The sequence below is a fragment of the Macrobrachium nipponense genome, chromosome 20, assembly GCF_015104395.2.
Source record: "Macrobrachium nipponense isolate FS-2020 chromosome 20, ASM1510439v2, whole genome shotgun sequence".
Taxonomy (NCBI): Eukaryota; Metazoa; Arthropoda; class Malacostraca; order Decapoda; family Palaemonidae; genus Macrobrachium; species Macrobrachium nipponense.
The window spans coordinates 30,157,611-30,174,544 of record NC_061089.1 but is presented as its reverse complement, the minus strand read 5'-3'; the positions used below and the strand labels follow the sequence as shown (position 1 = coordinate 30,174,544).

At 40.6% G+C, this 16,934-nt stretch overlaps 1 protein-coding gene across 1 annotated transcript in view; it reads left to right on the top strand.

Annotated features, from left to right (window-relative positions):
• The window catches only part of LOC135224371 (sorting nexin-27-like), a 74,726-nt gene extending 68,751 nt beyond the window's left edge, over nt 1-5,975 (top strand). Inside the window, 3 exon segments of the mRNA XM_064263329.1 lie at nt 1,794-1,875; nt 1,878-1,933; nt 5,796-5,975. Of these exon segments, the coding sequence (XP_064119399.1) occupies nt 1,794-1,875; nt 1,878-1,933; nt 5,796-5,960 (303 nt within the window). The 3' untranslated portion in view covers nt 5,961-5,975.
• Nucleotides 5,976-16,934: the final 10,959 nt, after the last annotated feature.

Below are 16,934 nucleotides of genomic sequence, written 5' to 3'. Positions count from 1 at the left end.
CATCCCACAGCATCAATAAAATGTGATGACTTATACCTGCACTCGGTGGGGTCCCCCAGGCAAATACTGGCCCAAGGCTACAGCAAGAGGAGAAGTCGCAGCGATGTGGGACGACTCCAGCTCCAAATAACGAAAATTCTTCCAGAATTAAATTACGGAGTTGTACTTGCAGTAGTCCAAAGAAGTTGTATATCACGAAAGGCCAGAAACACACTGCCTTACCAAGGCACAGGGACTTCCAAAGTCACCTCGGAATGATCCAAGGAGACCAAAACAGGACTCTGAGAATAAACAAGCCAAGGATCAAAAACAGGAAAGGAAATTCAAAATAACGTGGAGGAAGAACTTAAATCCCTGAAGGGGATACTAAAAGTAAACGAAAAAATAGGGTAAACTAAAGCTAATTACAAACAGAAAAGCATAAAGTTCTAACAGGTTTGCTTCGCTCTAGGGGCTCTGCCAAGCTACTACCCCCGCCTCTCACGAGACATGGAAAGTACCGTGCTACGAACTCTGCATTTTTGACGTCGCGCCATCTTAACCCAGACGTCATTTGCCCGAAGCCGGGATTGACTTTTGCGCAAGTGAGGGTTGGTGGCTCCGTCCTTGTCTCCACAAGATGCCTCAGCATTGTAATCTACAGCAGCCTCCATGGTTGCAGACGGTTTTCTTGGCTGGACTTCTGGTCTGTGGTCATTGCCAAGATAGCTTCTTACAGTTCCCCCAGAAGGTTGATGATGCATCCTTGCTTGCCAGTCTGTTGCAGTCCAGAGGCAAGGCATTTTTGTATATGGCTCACCTCTGTTAATTTATGGGCTAACCTTCTTCTGATTGAAGAGACGTGGCTTTGTCTAAGATGGAGAGATCAGTTGACATGGAGTCGTTGCTGGCATTGAGGAACGGAGATCTGTTGGAGTCCCAATATTTGTTTCCTCGGACCGAGCTCGAGAATGCGATAGACTGGCGCTGGGCTGACACCCAAGACAGACTGCGGTGCCACCCAAGATAGACTGGTGCACCCAAGATAGAATGGTGCACCAGGCCGTCTAAGTAAGCGGAGTCTCGTCCTCGGAGACGTCCGGCTCTTCCTCCTCCCCCCCCTGTCCAGCTACAGTCAAGATCGTCACCTGGTAGGCCGTCAAGGAATTCGATTTCGGCAGGGCCTTCCCGTTCGACACAGCCTAGGTCAGAGGCTTTAGCCGCCCCTCTGTGTGTTATGACATCCTGAGTTGGGAAAGACTGACGTGGTGGCGTAGGTGAGTGGTCCTTGACCACTCTTCACCCGACCTACGCATGTGTTGCCAGATATCACAAGATTCCTTACTTTCATCTGTTTTTTAACCGGATCCAGCTAGGCGCTACAAATTATGTTATTGTTAAGACCATCAGGTTTGTAGCTATGAAAAATACAAATTGTCTAAGAAAATTTGTCATTTTTTCTATTCCTATTTACTTGCTGTTTATTGTGTGGAATAACTGGTGTTACTGGCTAGGTTTATGTGCATTATATAAAAAATGTGGTGAATACTTTGGTCTGCATTAGTCTTATCTTATTACCTTTAATTCTTTCTTGTTTAGAAGTTCATTTTTTATGCATTAAGTGTTTTTTAGATTATAGGCAAGCAAAATTACCAGATTTGATCATGGTTGAAGTTCCTGTTAGTGTGAATATCATTTTCAAAATATGATGGTTATGGCAATGATGGTCAAATTCTTGGTGTACTAAATACAAATGGTCATTCATACTTGTATTTTATTATAGTGAATTAGCACCAAGAATATTTTGATTTTAGGTTGTACGAGGATGTGAAGGCTATGGTGATATTGTTTTTCCTCACTGTCCATGTGATTCCCGTAAAAGAGGCCATGTGGTGGCGTAGTGGGTTACAAGTCCTTCAGATTGCAGGCCTGCAAAGAGGATGGCACATTACAGGTGTGTGGAATTGTCTTCAGTTTGACATTTTATTTCCGATGTTTTGCTTAGTCCCAGTTAATACTATGGGACTAGTTGTATATCTGATTAGTTTAATATAATTTACTGTACTTTTGTAATAACATAAATCACGTGTTCTGTGTATTTTGTGTTATTTACTGTGTATCTATTTGTGAAAGACATGGGAAAGTGAATTTGACTGTATTATTTTTTTTCTTATATTTCCTTATATACTGGACTATAAATGCTACTCAATATAGGAAGAAGTATAGAATTATAGAAAGAAAGGAAAACTAAGGAATGAAAGAATATACTAACATAGAGATTAGAGCTTTGTAATATGACAATGGAAAGAGGAGTCTATATGTGAAAAATAAGTAAAATATGTAAGATTACAGAATAAATACTGAATGATATTAGAAAGAAAAAGTTTAAACATTTTGAAACAGTTGGTACAAGTCATTACCAATCATTGTTTCTGAACCAGGCCATGCTTTGAACCTTGGTTTGGCAAAGCACAGAAGCACTTGTTAATTATATTTCCTTTGAGTGTAAGGTATATTGAATCTGATATTACCCTTGTATGTGGCTTAGTAATTGTTGAATGGAAAAGGAAAACCAAGAGTTAGCCAAATGATACAAACTTACCAGTCCATCAAGCAAAACTCTCATAAATCAGATTAATGAAATTTGCTACTTGGCTATTGTAGTGGAGGTGGGTGATATTTGATTCTAAATACAGAACCTGAATTTGACAGACTATGCACCTCAGAGCTGATATCCCTTAATACTCTCGTGTGTCATCCAAATTCACATATCATGCAACCTTTAAAATTTTTGTCCCGAAAACATGATTTTCATCTTAGTATTTCATGAGTTTGATTTTTATATAGCCCAAATAAAATTAGGTTAACCTCTTTATGTATGTAGTCTGTAATCCCATCTTGTTAAATACAGGATAAAAGTAAAAAAAGTGAAACCGGGTCTTACATACAGAGCAAATTTTATTTTCTGTAGATTATACTGTACAAGACTATGCTTGTAGACTAAATTTCATTTTCAGTAGTTTTTACTATATATTAGGCTATGCTTGTAGAGTGAATTTTATTTTTGGTAGATTATACTGTACTAGGTAATACTTGAAGAGCGAATTTACTTTTCAGTAGATTATACTGTACAGTGGACCCCGTATTCGTGTTCTCCAGATTCGCGGACTCACACATTCGTGGATTTCTCTGGGGAACGTTTCCCTGCATTATTCGCAGAAAATTCGCGGTATTTTTCTATGATAAATATCCGCAAATTCCTGTTTTTTTGATGAATTTCATCATAAAATGCACTTTTTGTGATAAAACTATTAAAAAAACCAAGTATGAAAATTTTAGGGGTTTTTTTCTTGAGTTTTAACTAACAAAATGGCTGTTTTTTTGCATTTTTCATAGGGGTTTCCAACATTCCGCAGGGTTCTAACTATTCACTGGGGTGGGCTGGTATGCATCCCCCGCGAATACGGTGGGGGGACCACTGTGCTAGGCTATGCTTTTGTTGAAGCGAATTTAATTTTTGATAGATTATACCAAGCTAGACTGTCAAGCAAGATTCTCAAACTTTTGGGATTCTCAAACTTGTGTGGCTTATGTAACAATTCATAACCTTCTATTATAAACAACCACTTACTATTGCATTAACATAACTATTGCAATAGCACCACTTACCAAAAAAAGGCCATGAACAACATTGGGTATGGCCAATAACAATTAAATTGAGAAACAGCTATTTCATAAAAGCAACTTACCAAGAAATTACATAGCTAATATTTTAACTTGCACTTCAGCTTAAATTTTGAAATTTGCATGGTTGTATTTTCTCCAAATATTGGTGAAGTATTCTTGCCTTTGGTAGCCTTCGCACTATTTATAGTTGGTATTTGTTTTTGCAGCAAAGGCTGCTAGATTAGACTGATGAAAGCCTCTTACGATTCTCATACTATCAATTTACTTGTGTTGAATGTAGGTACTGGGATCAGGGAAAGTGGAATGTGTTAATGGCTCATTTAGACAAGCTTGAGAGAGATACATAAAAAGAATGGTGGCTGCTAGAACCGAAGCTAGGAAGTTAGCTAGTGTAGAATCTACTACTAACTCGTGTGTGTCCGGTTTGCCTGTTATATCTTCTGTAATACCCTTTTCTCCCATTATCAGGCCTCTGACTGTACCACCTACTCCTTTACCTGGCTCCCATGCTTCTGACCCCAATCCCATTGCCAGTTTTGAAGTCAGATTTTGGCCAGAAATTTGGTCTCATAGTGAATACTATGACCCAATTAGGGGCATTCATTAAGGGCCTGATGGACAAAGTAAGTGATGAAGGCAATGGAGGAGGTGGCAGTTCATCCTGCTGATGTTCTTAGATGAAGGTCCCTGTCAGTCTCCCCTAAACCTGGGAGGAGGCATACTGGAAGTCAAAGGGAGGTCAGTGGGGTTTGCCCATAGATATTCGCCCCCTCAGTCGAGCCTGTTGTCTGGTCTCAGGCTTTGGTGGGCAGCCATTGCAAAGGCATCCAAATGGATGTGCATCAGTTATCCTCTAGTGCTACGGATTCCAGTCTGGACTACAGGTGCTTTCCTGACGAGTCTTGGCCCTTTGAAGAGGCCTCTCTACAGCTCCCCAAGTGTCTACACATGTTCTCGCCCAGTTAATCTTGGTGTCCATCAGGGAGTGGCACTTTATGATCTTGGTGTATCTCTGGTATGTGTACCCTCACATCCTCATTCAACTGAGCTCCAGAAAATACCTATGGTTCATCACCAATGGAGTGAACGCACCAGTATTAGGCTCTCTGCTTTGGCTTAGCAACGGCATCCCAGGTCTTCACAAGAATTTTCCCAGTTGGTCTCCTCCTGGTTACACTCCAAGGACATTTAACAGCAGAGATGTTTAGACAGCTGGCTGATCCTCACCTTGTCTCAGGAGGAAATGCAGAAGGCAAGAGACATGGTCCTAGACCTGTGTTGTGTGTTGGGCATTGGGGTGAACCTCCACAAGTCTGAGTAACCCTCCAGAGTCTCCAGTATTTTACACAGCAAAGGTCAGCTCCTGCAAGGTTTTCTATTAACTGGTCCCTGAATAAGAGTCTTAGAGCCCTGTCATCCCCTCAATTCATGGCCCCAAACAACTACAACTCATATGCTCCAAAAGGCAGTCTTCTTGACTGCTTTGCATCAGGAGCTTGGATTAGCGTTATGGGCCTTCTTCTTTAGACAAGGCAACCACTTCAACCATCATTCACTGAGTTATCATTTACTTTTGTCTCCTGGCCTATCATTCCTGGCCAAGACTGAGGACCTTTTTTAAAGGGAAAATCCCCTTTTCTGTTTATGGAAGTCAGTTTTTCTCATGGCATATTATACCTGGTTCTAGCACTTAAGGTATACATAGATGTCACATCAAACATCCCAGGTGGTTTTATTTTTCCTAAACCTTAGCACATCGGCTGAGAATTATTGTAGCAGCCCTCATTTAAAAGGCAGACCCTCCTTTCCAAGTTGCATGTTATAAATATGATGGTAATACAGTAGTAACACAGGTAATAATGTTATAAATATGATGGTAATGCAATAGTAACACAAGGAATAATGTTGCTTTTATGTATTAAGCTGAAATGTTTGTGTACATTACATAGATTTTTAATGTATTAGTTTTTTCTAGTTTGAAACTCTCTTGAATTTTTGTTTTGTTCTGATAAATATATGTAAAATTTCACAATTGAATTCCACAGAAATTGAAAGTGTCTTAATTTTATCTCATAGGTTTTAAGCAGGTTATTATACTAATACGTAACTTTTTTTTTATCTTGTTTCAGACACAAGTGATAGATTTTGCTTGGTCTACCATTGAAAAGTTTGAATTAGACGATGAAACTATGGCATTTTGTTTCCTATATAGACAGACAGAGGAGCTTATCAGATGGGTTAAGATATTCACTCCCTATGTAAGTATATTAAGACTTTTTATTACAATCCCATAAATAATTTAGCATTCTGTAACTCATTGTTCGAGTCTTTAGTGTATTACATTGACCCCTTCAGTCCCTTGGGTATGAACCCATTACCACACGTTTTGCAGTACGTTTACTGTTAACTGCCCAGTTAGGTCATTACAGACGTCCATGACCTAACATTTGGGTATGGTCTTGCCTGTAGGCTGGTGAGTAAACCTCTTGTTTATGAATAATACTATACAGAATAAGCCTCTAGTAACATGCTTTTTTATGAATAATACTATACAGAATAAGCCTCTAGTAACATGCCATACCCACACACTTCCTGTACTGGATAAATAATGAGAATAGTATACCGTACCACATTATATACTATATGTATCACATAATCTGCAGATTTTTTATACTGTATATCTCAAATGCAACAAATGAATAATATGTAAGTAGATATAAAGTAAGTCTAATATTCAGTAGCAGTAGTTGGAGTCAAGCAAAATTGTAATGCAGAATGGCAAAAGCCAAGGAAAGAATAGCAAACCAGGAGAATGATAAAGATTTAATAGTATGTATTAACAATTTAGATAACATTCTTCTTCACTAACACTGATTCCCTGTACTATACTATTTTGTTCCACTCCCCAGTTTTGGTTGGCAAATCCCAGTGAGAGTTTTATTCAGAATTTCTACACAAACACACACACAAAATTTATTTTACATTGAAGTGCACTGTATTTATTGCCACTAATATATGTTGCTGTCCTGAAGGTAAGATTTTATGTTTTTGTTTGCATGTAGTATAGTACATTTATACTTAAAAAGCATCAGTTTTGCTAAACACTTTCTCTCTCTCTCCTCTCTCTCTCCTCTCTCTCTCTCTCTCTCTCTCTCTCTCTCTCTCTCCTTCTCTCTCTCCTCTCTCTCTCTCTCTCTGGTAGAGTATTTTTAGTGACATATCTTTATAAGCCCTGCATGCACACAGGAAAAGATAGGGATGTAATGTTAATTGGATTTGGAATAAAGATTTAGGCTTGAAGCCAAGCACTGACTGGAATCCAAGGGATTATTCAGCGGTATAATGAATTTGGTTTGAGATGAATATACATAGTGATGAATTTATAAATAAAACAAAATAAAGTAATGATTTTAAAACTATGGTAAAAACTGATATCCCTCATGAAAATTATAACTGCGTTTCTTAATTGAATTGTAATGAGGATATATCAAATAGTCATACAAATCAATACCTTCTGTACATGCTTTTTTATAAAATCAATAATTGCATATACACAGTCACATGCAATGTGTATGGTGCTTTAAAAATTTATCATCCTACTTAATATGCTACATTGATGTGAAGTCAGTTGCTTTCAGGACCCTACTCAAAACTTTCAGAGGGACAAGAGAATGAGATTGATTTTCAGAAGATTGCTGCACCAGCTCTTGGGTATTATGTAGCTTATACTACAGCGGGTGTGGGTCTTCATTATCTAATGGATTTAATTTATCAGAAGGCCAGACTCTCACTTGTCTGCTAAGTTGATTGTAGGGCAACGTGGAAACATAGTTGGAAGAGGAGAATGATACAAGCCCAAGGTCCCCATTAGAGAAAGAGGCCCAGTACAGAAGTGGAATGTGAGACATAGGGGTGAAATATTACAGTGAAATGAAAAACAACTGTTAAATTGGGCTCGAAAACAAATAAACTGGGAAGTGAACCTCATGTCACCTTGCTCAACAAGGAACTTTTGCACAGTTTGAATGTTAGAGGTTCCAATAAACTGGGTACATTTTAATATGACTTGATTGATTCACACTATAATATTAATGACAGCAGATGTTCTATACATAGTACACCAGCTTGCTTAGGTTAGTACTGTACAGATGTACACAGCAGGCGCATTGGGTATAATTTACTGATTTAGTATGTTTTAAAGTTTTAATTATTACTTAGTAGCATTATGCAAGGAATTGAAGGTTAAAATGCAATATAATACAATTTGTATAAATTTGGTGGAAAAAAGGGTTGAAACCCTGTCCCTTTTAGATATATACAGAGGTTTTGTAGCTACGGTATTACATGAGATAGAGAGTGTCTCAAGGATTAGGATGTCTCAAAGACTTATTAGTCCATTCGAGGAGACATCATGTGCTCACTTATCTCTTGGAGCAGGTTTTTCAATTCATTTACGGTGTTCTAATTATGTTGTCCAGCTTTCTTTTAAACCCTTCCACACTGCTGCTGTTTACTACTTTTGGTGGCAGTTTCTTCAATGTCTCACATATCTTGTTTGTGATGAAGTTCCCACAATGAGTTGTGTTTCTCTTCAGTTCTAGTTTCCATCCATTATTTCTTGTATTTTTGTTTAATGTGAAGAGGTTACTGTCTAATTTTGTTATGCCTTTCAGTGTTTTGAATGTTTCTTAGTTGACCTCGCAATCATCGTGTTTCTAAGTCAGTCATACATGTTCAGGCGCTCTAGTCATCTTTGTTAACTTATTTTCCTGATAGATGGAATTAACTTTGTGGCTCTAACTTGTACCCCTTCTAATCTATTTATGTCCTCTCTCAGTGTTGTTGATCAAAACTGGACTGCATATTCAAGATGGAGTCTAGTTATTGATGTGTAGAGCTGCAGCACCATTTCCTTGTTTCTCTATTTGAACTGCCTCTTTACATATCCCACTAGTTTCTGTTTCTTCTTTTGAGCTTTTATGCATTGTTTTATGAATTTTAAGTCTTGGTATAATGACTTGTTCTTGTCATTCCTAAGCAGCATGTATAGTTTACATGAGGGTTGTTTCTTCCTATTTGTAGCACTACACTTATCCAGGTGAAAAGGCATTTGTCATCTTTTTGACCACTCTTATTTTCCTTAGATCACTTCTTAAGGGGACCGTCCGCTATGATGTCTATTTTTTTTATTTATTACGCAAAATACATAATTTTCATATATGTTTTAGATATATATATAATACCTTCATCATATAAAAATTTCAAGTCATTTGATCAAAAACTTTTCGTTTTATTAGCAAAAATCATGATTAAAAAAAAAATAATTGGTAGAGTTTTCTCCGCTAATATGACATCAGTTGTATTGAAAATCATACCATAAAAACTTCTTTATATACAGAACAATTCTGTGTGACAGAATTTTGATTTTTTAATTTTTTTATTTTTTTTATTTTTTATTAATTTTTTTTCTTTTTTTTTAGTCTAGACACTCAAAAAATTCTGAAATAAAAGAAAAAAAAGAAATCAAAATTCTGTCACACAGAATTATGGGATTTTTATTCCTCTTTCCAATGATATCTTTCTCTCTAAAATTGGATAATAAATAACCGAGTAATGGTTACCGACATGCGCATAAGTATGTTTTTGAGTTATGAGCTCCCAAAGATTTGCTATGTAAATTTTTGTTTTTTTCTTATAAAAGTCAAAACAACATTATTATAATTACTTTATTTGTACTTTTATTGTTGAATTCTACATCAAGGATCGTGGTCCTACCCATAAAAGTGGTGTTAGTACCCTCAGCATGACACCAGATAATGATGTTGACGGCGAGACATGAGACAATGAGGGCAGCTGAAAACAATTAATTTTCGTGTTTTCTTTCAGCACACTCCTGGCCTTCGCTAATTTTGCTAGCCATAGTTGCTGAGTAGCCTTCTTGATCTTAGGTAACTTCGGCATTGCTATAAGTTCACGATGAAGTTATAAAAACAACGTAAATAGCTAGTAACCAAACGCAAGTGCCTACGTGCGTGTAACTGCTTTGACGTCTGTGGCGTAACTGAGTCATTCTCCGAGTCTCGCCTATAAATAACCGCTCTGAGCAGCTCGCTTCTCACCCAGTGTCACAGTACCTTTCATTGCTACCAGATGTATGAGAATTTCGAAAAAAATCTTTAAAAATCGCTGCATATATGCAAAAATAAACACGCAAAAACGATTCTGTCAAACTCAAGTCATACAGACGACGCAGTTATGATGACGTCATCATTTAAAAACCGCTATATCTTCATTATTTGTGAAAATAATTGGCTGAAACTTCTGGAAAGCATGCACGGCATGTTTCTGCATAGATACAAGTAATAACTCGATTTGTTCATGAAACTTACCTGGCAGATATATATATAGCTGTATTTTCTGAAGTCCGACAGAATTTTAAAAACTTCCGACACACGCAGTGGTCGGCCAGGTGGTTAGTACCCATTCCCGCCGCTGGGAGGCGGGTATCAGGAACCATTCCCATTTTCTATTCATAATTTTTCTGTCGCCGGTGCTGGAAACACCTGTTTCCAGTACCTCCGTCTTAGATTTTGGAAACTTCATTGCCGCTAAGTATCCTAATTGTCTTTTAATTTATTTACTTGGATTTGTGGCTAGACATACGCTATCTTAAATTGATTTGAATTTGATTCATTTTTGCATAAGATATCTGAATCTAGTTAGGCTAGTTTCAGAGGGTGTTGTCTGCAAAGATAGGGTGTGGCTACCGAAAGCTTCGGTAGATCCGCACTTGGTATGCACGAGGGTATGAGTCTTGCTTTCTTTGTTGAGATTTGTCATGTAACGGAGTGTGAGACTTTGTCTAATTTCCGTAAGGAAGACGCATGATTCGTATGTACGCAATTAATCAGTAAACATGTCTAATTCCGTAAGGAAAACGTATGATTCGTATGTACGCAATTAATCAGTAAACAAAAGTCAGGGTAGTGAACCTGCTAACCTTCCTGTAGATTTTTTTTTTTGCCTAACCCTGTAGTATGGCCTATGGGTTATGAATATGTCTGCGAGAGGTGATCGCTCTCCTTCATTGTTGTGGAAGAGTGCACTTCTGTTATTGTTTCTCATAAAAACCCTGTAATGTTGCCTTCGGGCCCTAAACAGTGTCTGTAGAGGTTATTGCCCTTTCTCTAATACTCTTTCGATTCGTATCTTAGAATCGAAAGTGCTTGCTTTAGAGAGCAATAGCGAAGTGGCTAAGTGCAGTGACAGTGCCCCTTGTGTAGTGGAGGGTGCGTCAGATCGGCCTTATTTCGCCTCTAGGCCGGGACCTCTGCTTGACTCCCAGGACCCGGGGAGAGAGCATGTCGAAAGCCGAAGGAGGGTTACGAGGAACCCCCACCGATCTGGCGTGCCTTCGGCAGTTTCTGATGAAAATCCCCAGACTGCCTAAGTGCGTGCACGTGCACGAATCCTGAAGGATTGCTTCTCGTCCTCCGAAGCGTCCTCCCCGCGCAGGGGTTGGAGCTTTCGGAAGGACTCGCGCCCTCTAAATAGAAGCTTTATAGAAGAGGACGCTTCACGTCCTCTCTCTCTCTCGTTATGCGTTCCAGTGAGAAGTAAGAAGGCGAACGTCGCCTGATCACGTGTACGTCTTTCCACCGAGAAATATGAAATAGAAGTCTTAGTAGCAGGACGCTTTTGAGAGCGGACGTCCGAGCTTTGTTACTGTGAGAATAAGAAGGCGTTCCCTCGCCAGTCGCCCCTCGTATTCTCACACGATCAACCCTTCTCCTGAGACTGTTTCGTGCAGTCGGATTTCTCTCCGAGATGTATCTCGCTTGTTTTGACGCCTGTCAGGAGCGTGACGCTTTTCTGCACGCTTCTTTTGACGCTCGGCTTGGACGGGACGTTCGGATGGACGCCAGGCGCGCACCAGTGGACGCCGAGCGCACTCCGCGCGCGCCAGTGGACGCCGAGCGTGCTCGCTGCTCGCCAGTGGACGCCGAGCGCGCGCGTCAGCGCACGCCAGGTGTGTCGCCTGGCTGAACGTTTCTATTGAACTCTTCAAGCTCTTGTTTACGATTTGGGCCTCAAGAATTTTTACCTCTACCTTCGGTGATACCTTATACCTCACATGCAAAGAATGTGAAGTAAGCAGTGCTTCGGAGGAAGCTTAAAGTGAACAGACAACTTCGTCTTCGAAACCCAGCAAGACCTCCGGGGTTTCGTGAATTCAAGAGGTCTCTGTCAATATTATATTGCTTTTCGCAAAGGTGGATGGAGTTAAGGAAAAGCTCTAGGGAAGATCTCGTTTCTCTACCGCAGTCAAAGACTTTGCGATAAGGCAGTTACGGGTTAGGTAAAGGCTCAATGTCCTGCACGTCAGGACTCTCGGCAATGTTCAGTAGGATTCTTGTAAAGGTACTCATCAAAAGGACGCTCTTCAGGAAAAGCGCAAGATAGGACTTCTTTTGCCATACTGCAATAAATTTTAAGCTTTAGCAGGCTTTAGTTGTGATACGGGAGAGGAAGCTGGTTGGTTGGAGAATTTCTTCCTCTTCCCAGGATAATTTTGCAAGCTTTTTAGCCCATCTGAAAGGGTTTTTCAGATGATAGGTTTTGTTAGTTTCTAGTCGGGACTACACTGCCGAATTGAACATCGTCGTTCTACCTGCCGTAAGCCTAGTCTCTTAACAGGATTCTTGCCCCTTCCTCGTTTGAGACGGGAATCGGAAAAATAAAATGCTCGACTTCCTGGATTACGTTTTGTCAATTCAGTGACTTTCCCCCATTGACAATATACTATCGTTTTGTCAAGTAAGTGGGTATCCCCTCATTGACAAAATATCTCTTTGTCCCGTAAATGGGTTAGTTCTCATTGAACAAAAACATCTCATTAACTTGATATTGCGTAAGCGAATAAGCTCTTGTTGACAAGATTCGGAAGAGCTCTCATTCGTCATTCGCAGACTCGTACAAGAAATAGACTTGTAGACTACGTCAATGAACGCTTATGTCCAATAACATAAGAAGCTTGAGCTGACTTGCTTCGATTCTCTTAAGTTTTGTTCATGAAACTTGCCTGTCAGATATGTATGTAGCTGTATTTCCGAATTCAGCTATATATATATATATCTGCCAGGTAAGTATGAACAAACTTTATTGTATCATAACAATATCATTTTGCCTTGCGTTATTTTATTTCTGGTTGGTTCAAGTCATATACGCTTGCTGTAGTTGCCTCTTCGGATGGCAAACCGAGAGGTCTATTGTCTATTTTAAGGACATTTAATCGTTACTCCCTGCAGCCTTCCAGGAGTTTCCGATTTATCTTTTACCGTTGTATGGTAGTGTTCTGACGACACAAACGCATCTATATATTTAGCGTTTTCTGTTTCGCTTAAATATACCAGCTTGAGAGTCTATCTGCTCAAAAAATAACGGACCTATTTCTTCGTAGAATAGGGTAGCTGGCAACCCAGACATAAAGTTAAGAGACGACATTCGTAAGCTGCTGGCTGCTGCTGTCACGCTGTGTCTGTCCTCCAGTCCAACCGGGGTTACCGAGCCACCAGTAACAGATCGTGCGCTGTCATGCGCGGTAGGTTTACGTCTCTCTCTTCTTGCGGGATTGACTGACTAACCGTATCTCTGTGCTGGCGGTTACGTCTCTCCTGCGGGATTGACTGACTAACTGTATCTCTGTCCTACAATCACGGACTTTAGCCTAAGATTGAAGGGATTTCTTACGTGAATGAATAAACGTTGCATTCGTTTTGCCTTACTATGTTCAACAGAGTTATCTCTTAATCCTTTCGGTGCTCGTTACCGCACGGTATAGAACTACGAGTCTACCGCAACATTGCACTTTTATATGCTCTCCTGCTTAGGCAAAACGCAGCCTTATTAGGGAAGTAAGCATACTCGGGGAGGGAATGGATGAGCTTGCTGGGGACCATTTCCTTCCTGAAGAAGTTTGTTTCCCCCGAATAGACTGCAATTAAGATCACAGTTTTTTCCTACCGGGAAACAAATATTATTCAAGATCTAGGAATGATTCTGAACATCTCTCAGTGCGTCTATCACCTGAGGTGATAGAAAGAAGGTGCCGGACATCTGGATAGGGTTTCAAATGTCCTGGATCTTAATCTGAAAGAAGTAAAGCGATTCGGTAGTCCCTCCAGTCCTCGAAACGAGTTTTTGGGAACCAGTGGTCCAGATCAACTCTGATATTCCACAGCTCTCTCATATCTTAAGAAGTATCTTCTCTCGGTCCCTGTTCGAGTTTACGAGAAAGAGCCTATTATAACAACAGGCGTAGAATGTAACGATCCTCTAGAGGTTCGTTACAGGATTGCAAAAGTCCGTACGAATCGTCTCGATCGACGGCAGCAACTATTGACTTCCGAGTGGAATATTTATTTAGAAGTAAGTTGAGAGTTGTGGAGACTTTAGGGACGCCCTTTCATTCTTCTCTTCGATATGTTGAGGACGAAGAGGCTTCTTCTTCTCTGCTCCCTTATTCTCGATCCGGGATCGGTACCATTAAATGCCATCCTATGATATTGAACGGGGATGGATGTTTAGTTTCTTTTTCCCCTTTTTCAATCGTTTAGGAAATGTAATAAGAGGATTTATGACGTCACAGGGAGCGACAATGACGCTGATCGCCCCATGTTGGCCTTCAGGATCCTGGATTCACAGAGGTCACATACTTCCTAGTTCACTTTCCAAGGACCTTTTCCGAGAGAGTCGGTCTACTCTTAACTCGAAAGGTACCTATAACCTCTCCGCTCTGAGTCTGACTACGTTCAGGCTATCGAGATGTTGACAGGAATAAGATTACCGTCTTCCATTTCCGTCTGAAGAATGGGATAAGCTGGCAGTCACAACTATTAAAGATACGCAAATATGTTGTTGACGGCCTTTGGGCTCAGAGATTTGCGTCTGTCAAACAACAAACCCCTTCACGATCTTTGGGTTCTGTGGAATCTCGAATCTCGCTCACCATCTACTTTTTGTCTCACCTGTTTTCTCGGAGTCAGACACTCGTGCGAGATCAGGCGACATATAGTAGCCCTGAGTTTCTTGTTGACGAAGTCGGTTGCGTTTATACACCCCGATGATCGTGTAACATGAGACCAGGTTGGACTGTCAGGCATTCTTCCTTCGGGACTGAATCGCCTTTTTGCTCCTCGCTCCTTTCTCCTGGCACCAGAAGCTCGAGTCAGGAGTTGATTCGCTGACGACGTTGGGTTGCGTTGATACACCCCCAAGGTTTGCTTAGATTGAATCGCACAGGCAGTCCAGACCCACTCATCCTTCAGCGAAGAATAGTGCCTTATGGTCTTCAGGGTACGCCTTGCTGTCCTTGATTCGTCTGACTGGTCAACTGGTCGGTCACCTGACTTTAGTACAGACGGACTGACTGTGCATGTCCAGATCGAAGCTTTCAATATGGAACTTAGACGTAGTCTGAAGTTCTTGATGTTAAAGCATTCGAACCTCTCCTACCTGTTAACTTCTTGCATGTGATCAGGAAGGCCTTCTTCTAACCACCCTAGATACGACAAAGAGGGTTAGTGAAATTTTAAGCCATCGTCACAAGTTTTGGCTTTAGAGAACACAAGGCGGTGTGCTCTCTAAGCCTTCCGTTGTGGCCTAAGAATGGAAACCCGTTTGTGTCCCTTGGGCCAGGAGCTTGGAAGCAAGGATGGCACAAGTTAGTGGGCAGGAGCCAGAGAGAGTCCTGTGCCCTGTCGGGTCTCTCAAGTTTTATCTACATAAAACTCAAGAAAGTCGAAGTCATTCGGGCAATCTGCAGTGTTCCGAAAAAGACCAGACTTGCCCATATCGAAGAACACCCTGGCTTTAGTGTTAAGGAGTTCTTTCAAAATGCTCCTTCATTGTGTTTTGCACAAAGATTTGAAATCTTTTTATCTGAATGCTCACGAGGTGAGGGCGCGGCCTCGGAAGCATTTCAACAGAGCATGGCACTCAGCAACATCCTGAGTACCATGTTTTAGCGAAGCAACTCTGTGTTCACTTCACACTCCCTGCGAGATGTGAAGATGGCATATGAGATCTGCTCTCGCTAGGGCCATACGTGTCTGCAGACACAATCTTGGGGGCAAGAAGTAACACTCATCCTATCCTGTAGAAAATGGTTAGGAAGAGCTCTTAATTTAGTTGATGAGTCGCCGACAACGGCGACTTCTTAACTCTTAAGCCTTAGTTAAAACACCTTAACTTTGGCTAGGTTGGTCAGGTGGTGATATATATATATATATATTTATTTTACTTCTTAGCCCTCATGGTATGGTCAATATGGTCTAGTCACGTCGTGGTCTCGCCCCTGTTTGACAGATCATCTGGAGTGCACCAGCTATATAAGGTCTCTACCTCGCTGGCAACTCTAGTAGCACAAGCGACTTACGTGGCAGTAACCACGAAGCCAGCTATGCTAACAGGTGGAACCAAGATGTAAATCATCTGCATGCATTTGTTTCCCAAAATCCTTCTATTCTGTCCCTTCCCACCTCCAAAGGTGGGATTCAGCTATATATATATCTGACAGGTAAGTTTTCAATGAACAAAATGATATTGTTATGATACAATAAAGTTTGTTCATACTTACCTGGCAGATATATATAATCAAGTACCCACCCACCTCCCCTCAGGGGAGGGGCAGTGGAAATAAAAATTATGAATAGAAAATGGGAATGGTTCCTGATACCCGCCTCCCAGTGGCGGGAATGGGTACTAACCACCTGGCCGACCACTGCGTGTGGTCGGAAGTTTTTAAAATTCTGTCGGACTTCAGAAAATACAGCTATATATATATCTGCCAGGTAAGTATGAACAAACTTTATTGTATCATAACAATATCATTTTTTTATTTTTTCAAGTTGACATGTCATCCGCCATAGCGGACGGTCCCCTTAAACTTGCTACTGTATCTGGGTCTGCTGCATTTACACCTACTATTTTTGGTATCATTTGCAAATTTGGCTACCCTGCTAGTTGGGCCTGCATCGTCTTTAATGTATAAATAAAAAACGAGCGGGCCAAGGTAGAACCCTGAAGAACACCACTTGTCACATGATAAGTACATAAGACCTTTATTAGTCTTTACAACAGAAATGGGCATTGATAAGGCAAACGGAGAGACTAGGGGCAGGGGCAGGGGCAGGGGCAGGGGAGTACACTGTGGGGGAATGCCTTGCAAGCCATTGGGCTACATGGCAAGTGTACAGAGCAAGACCATA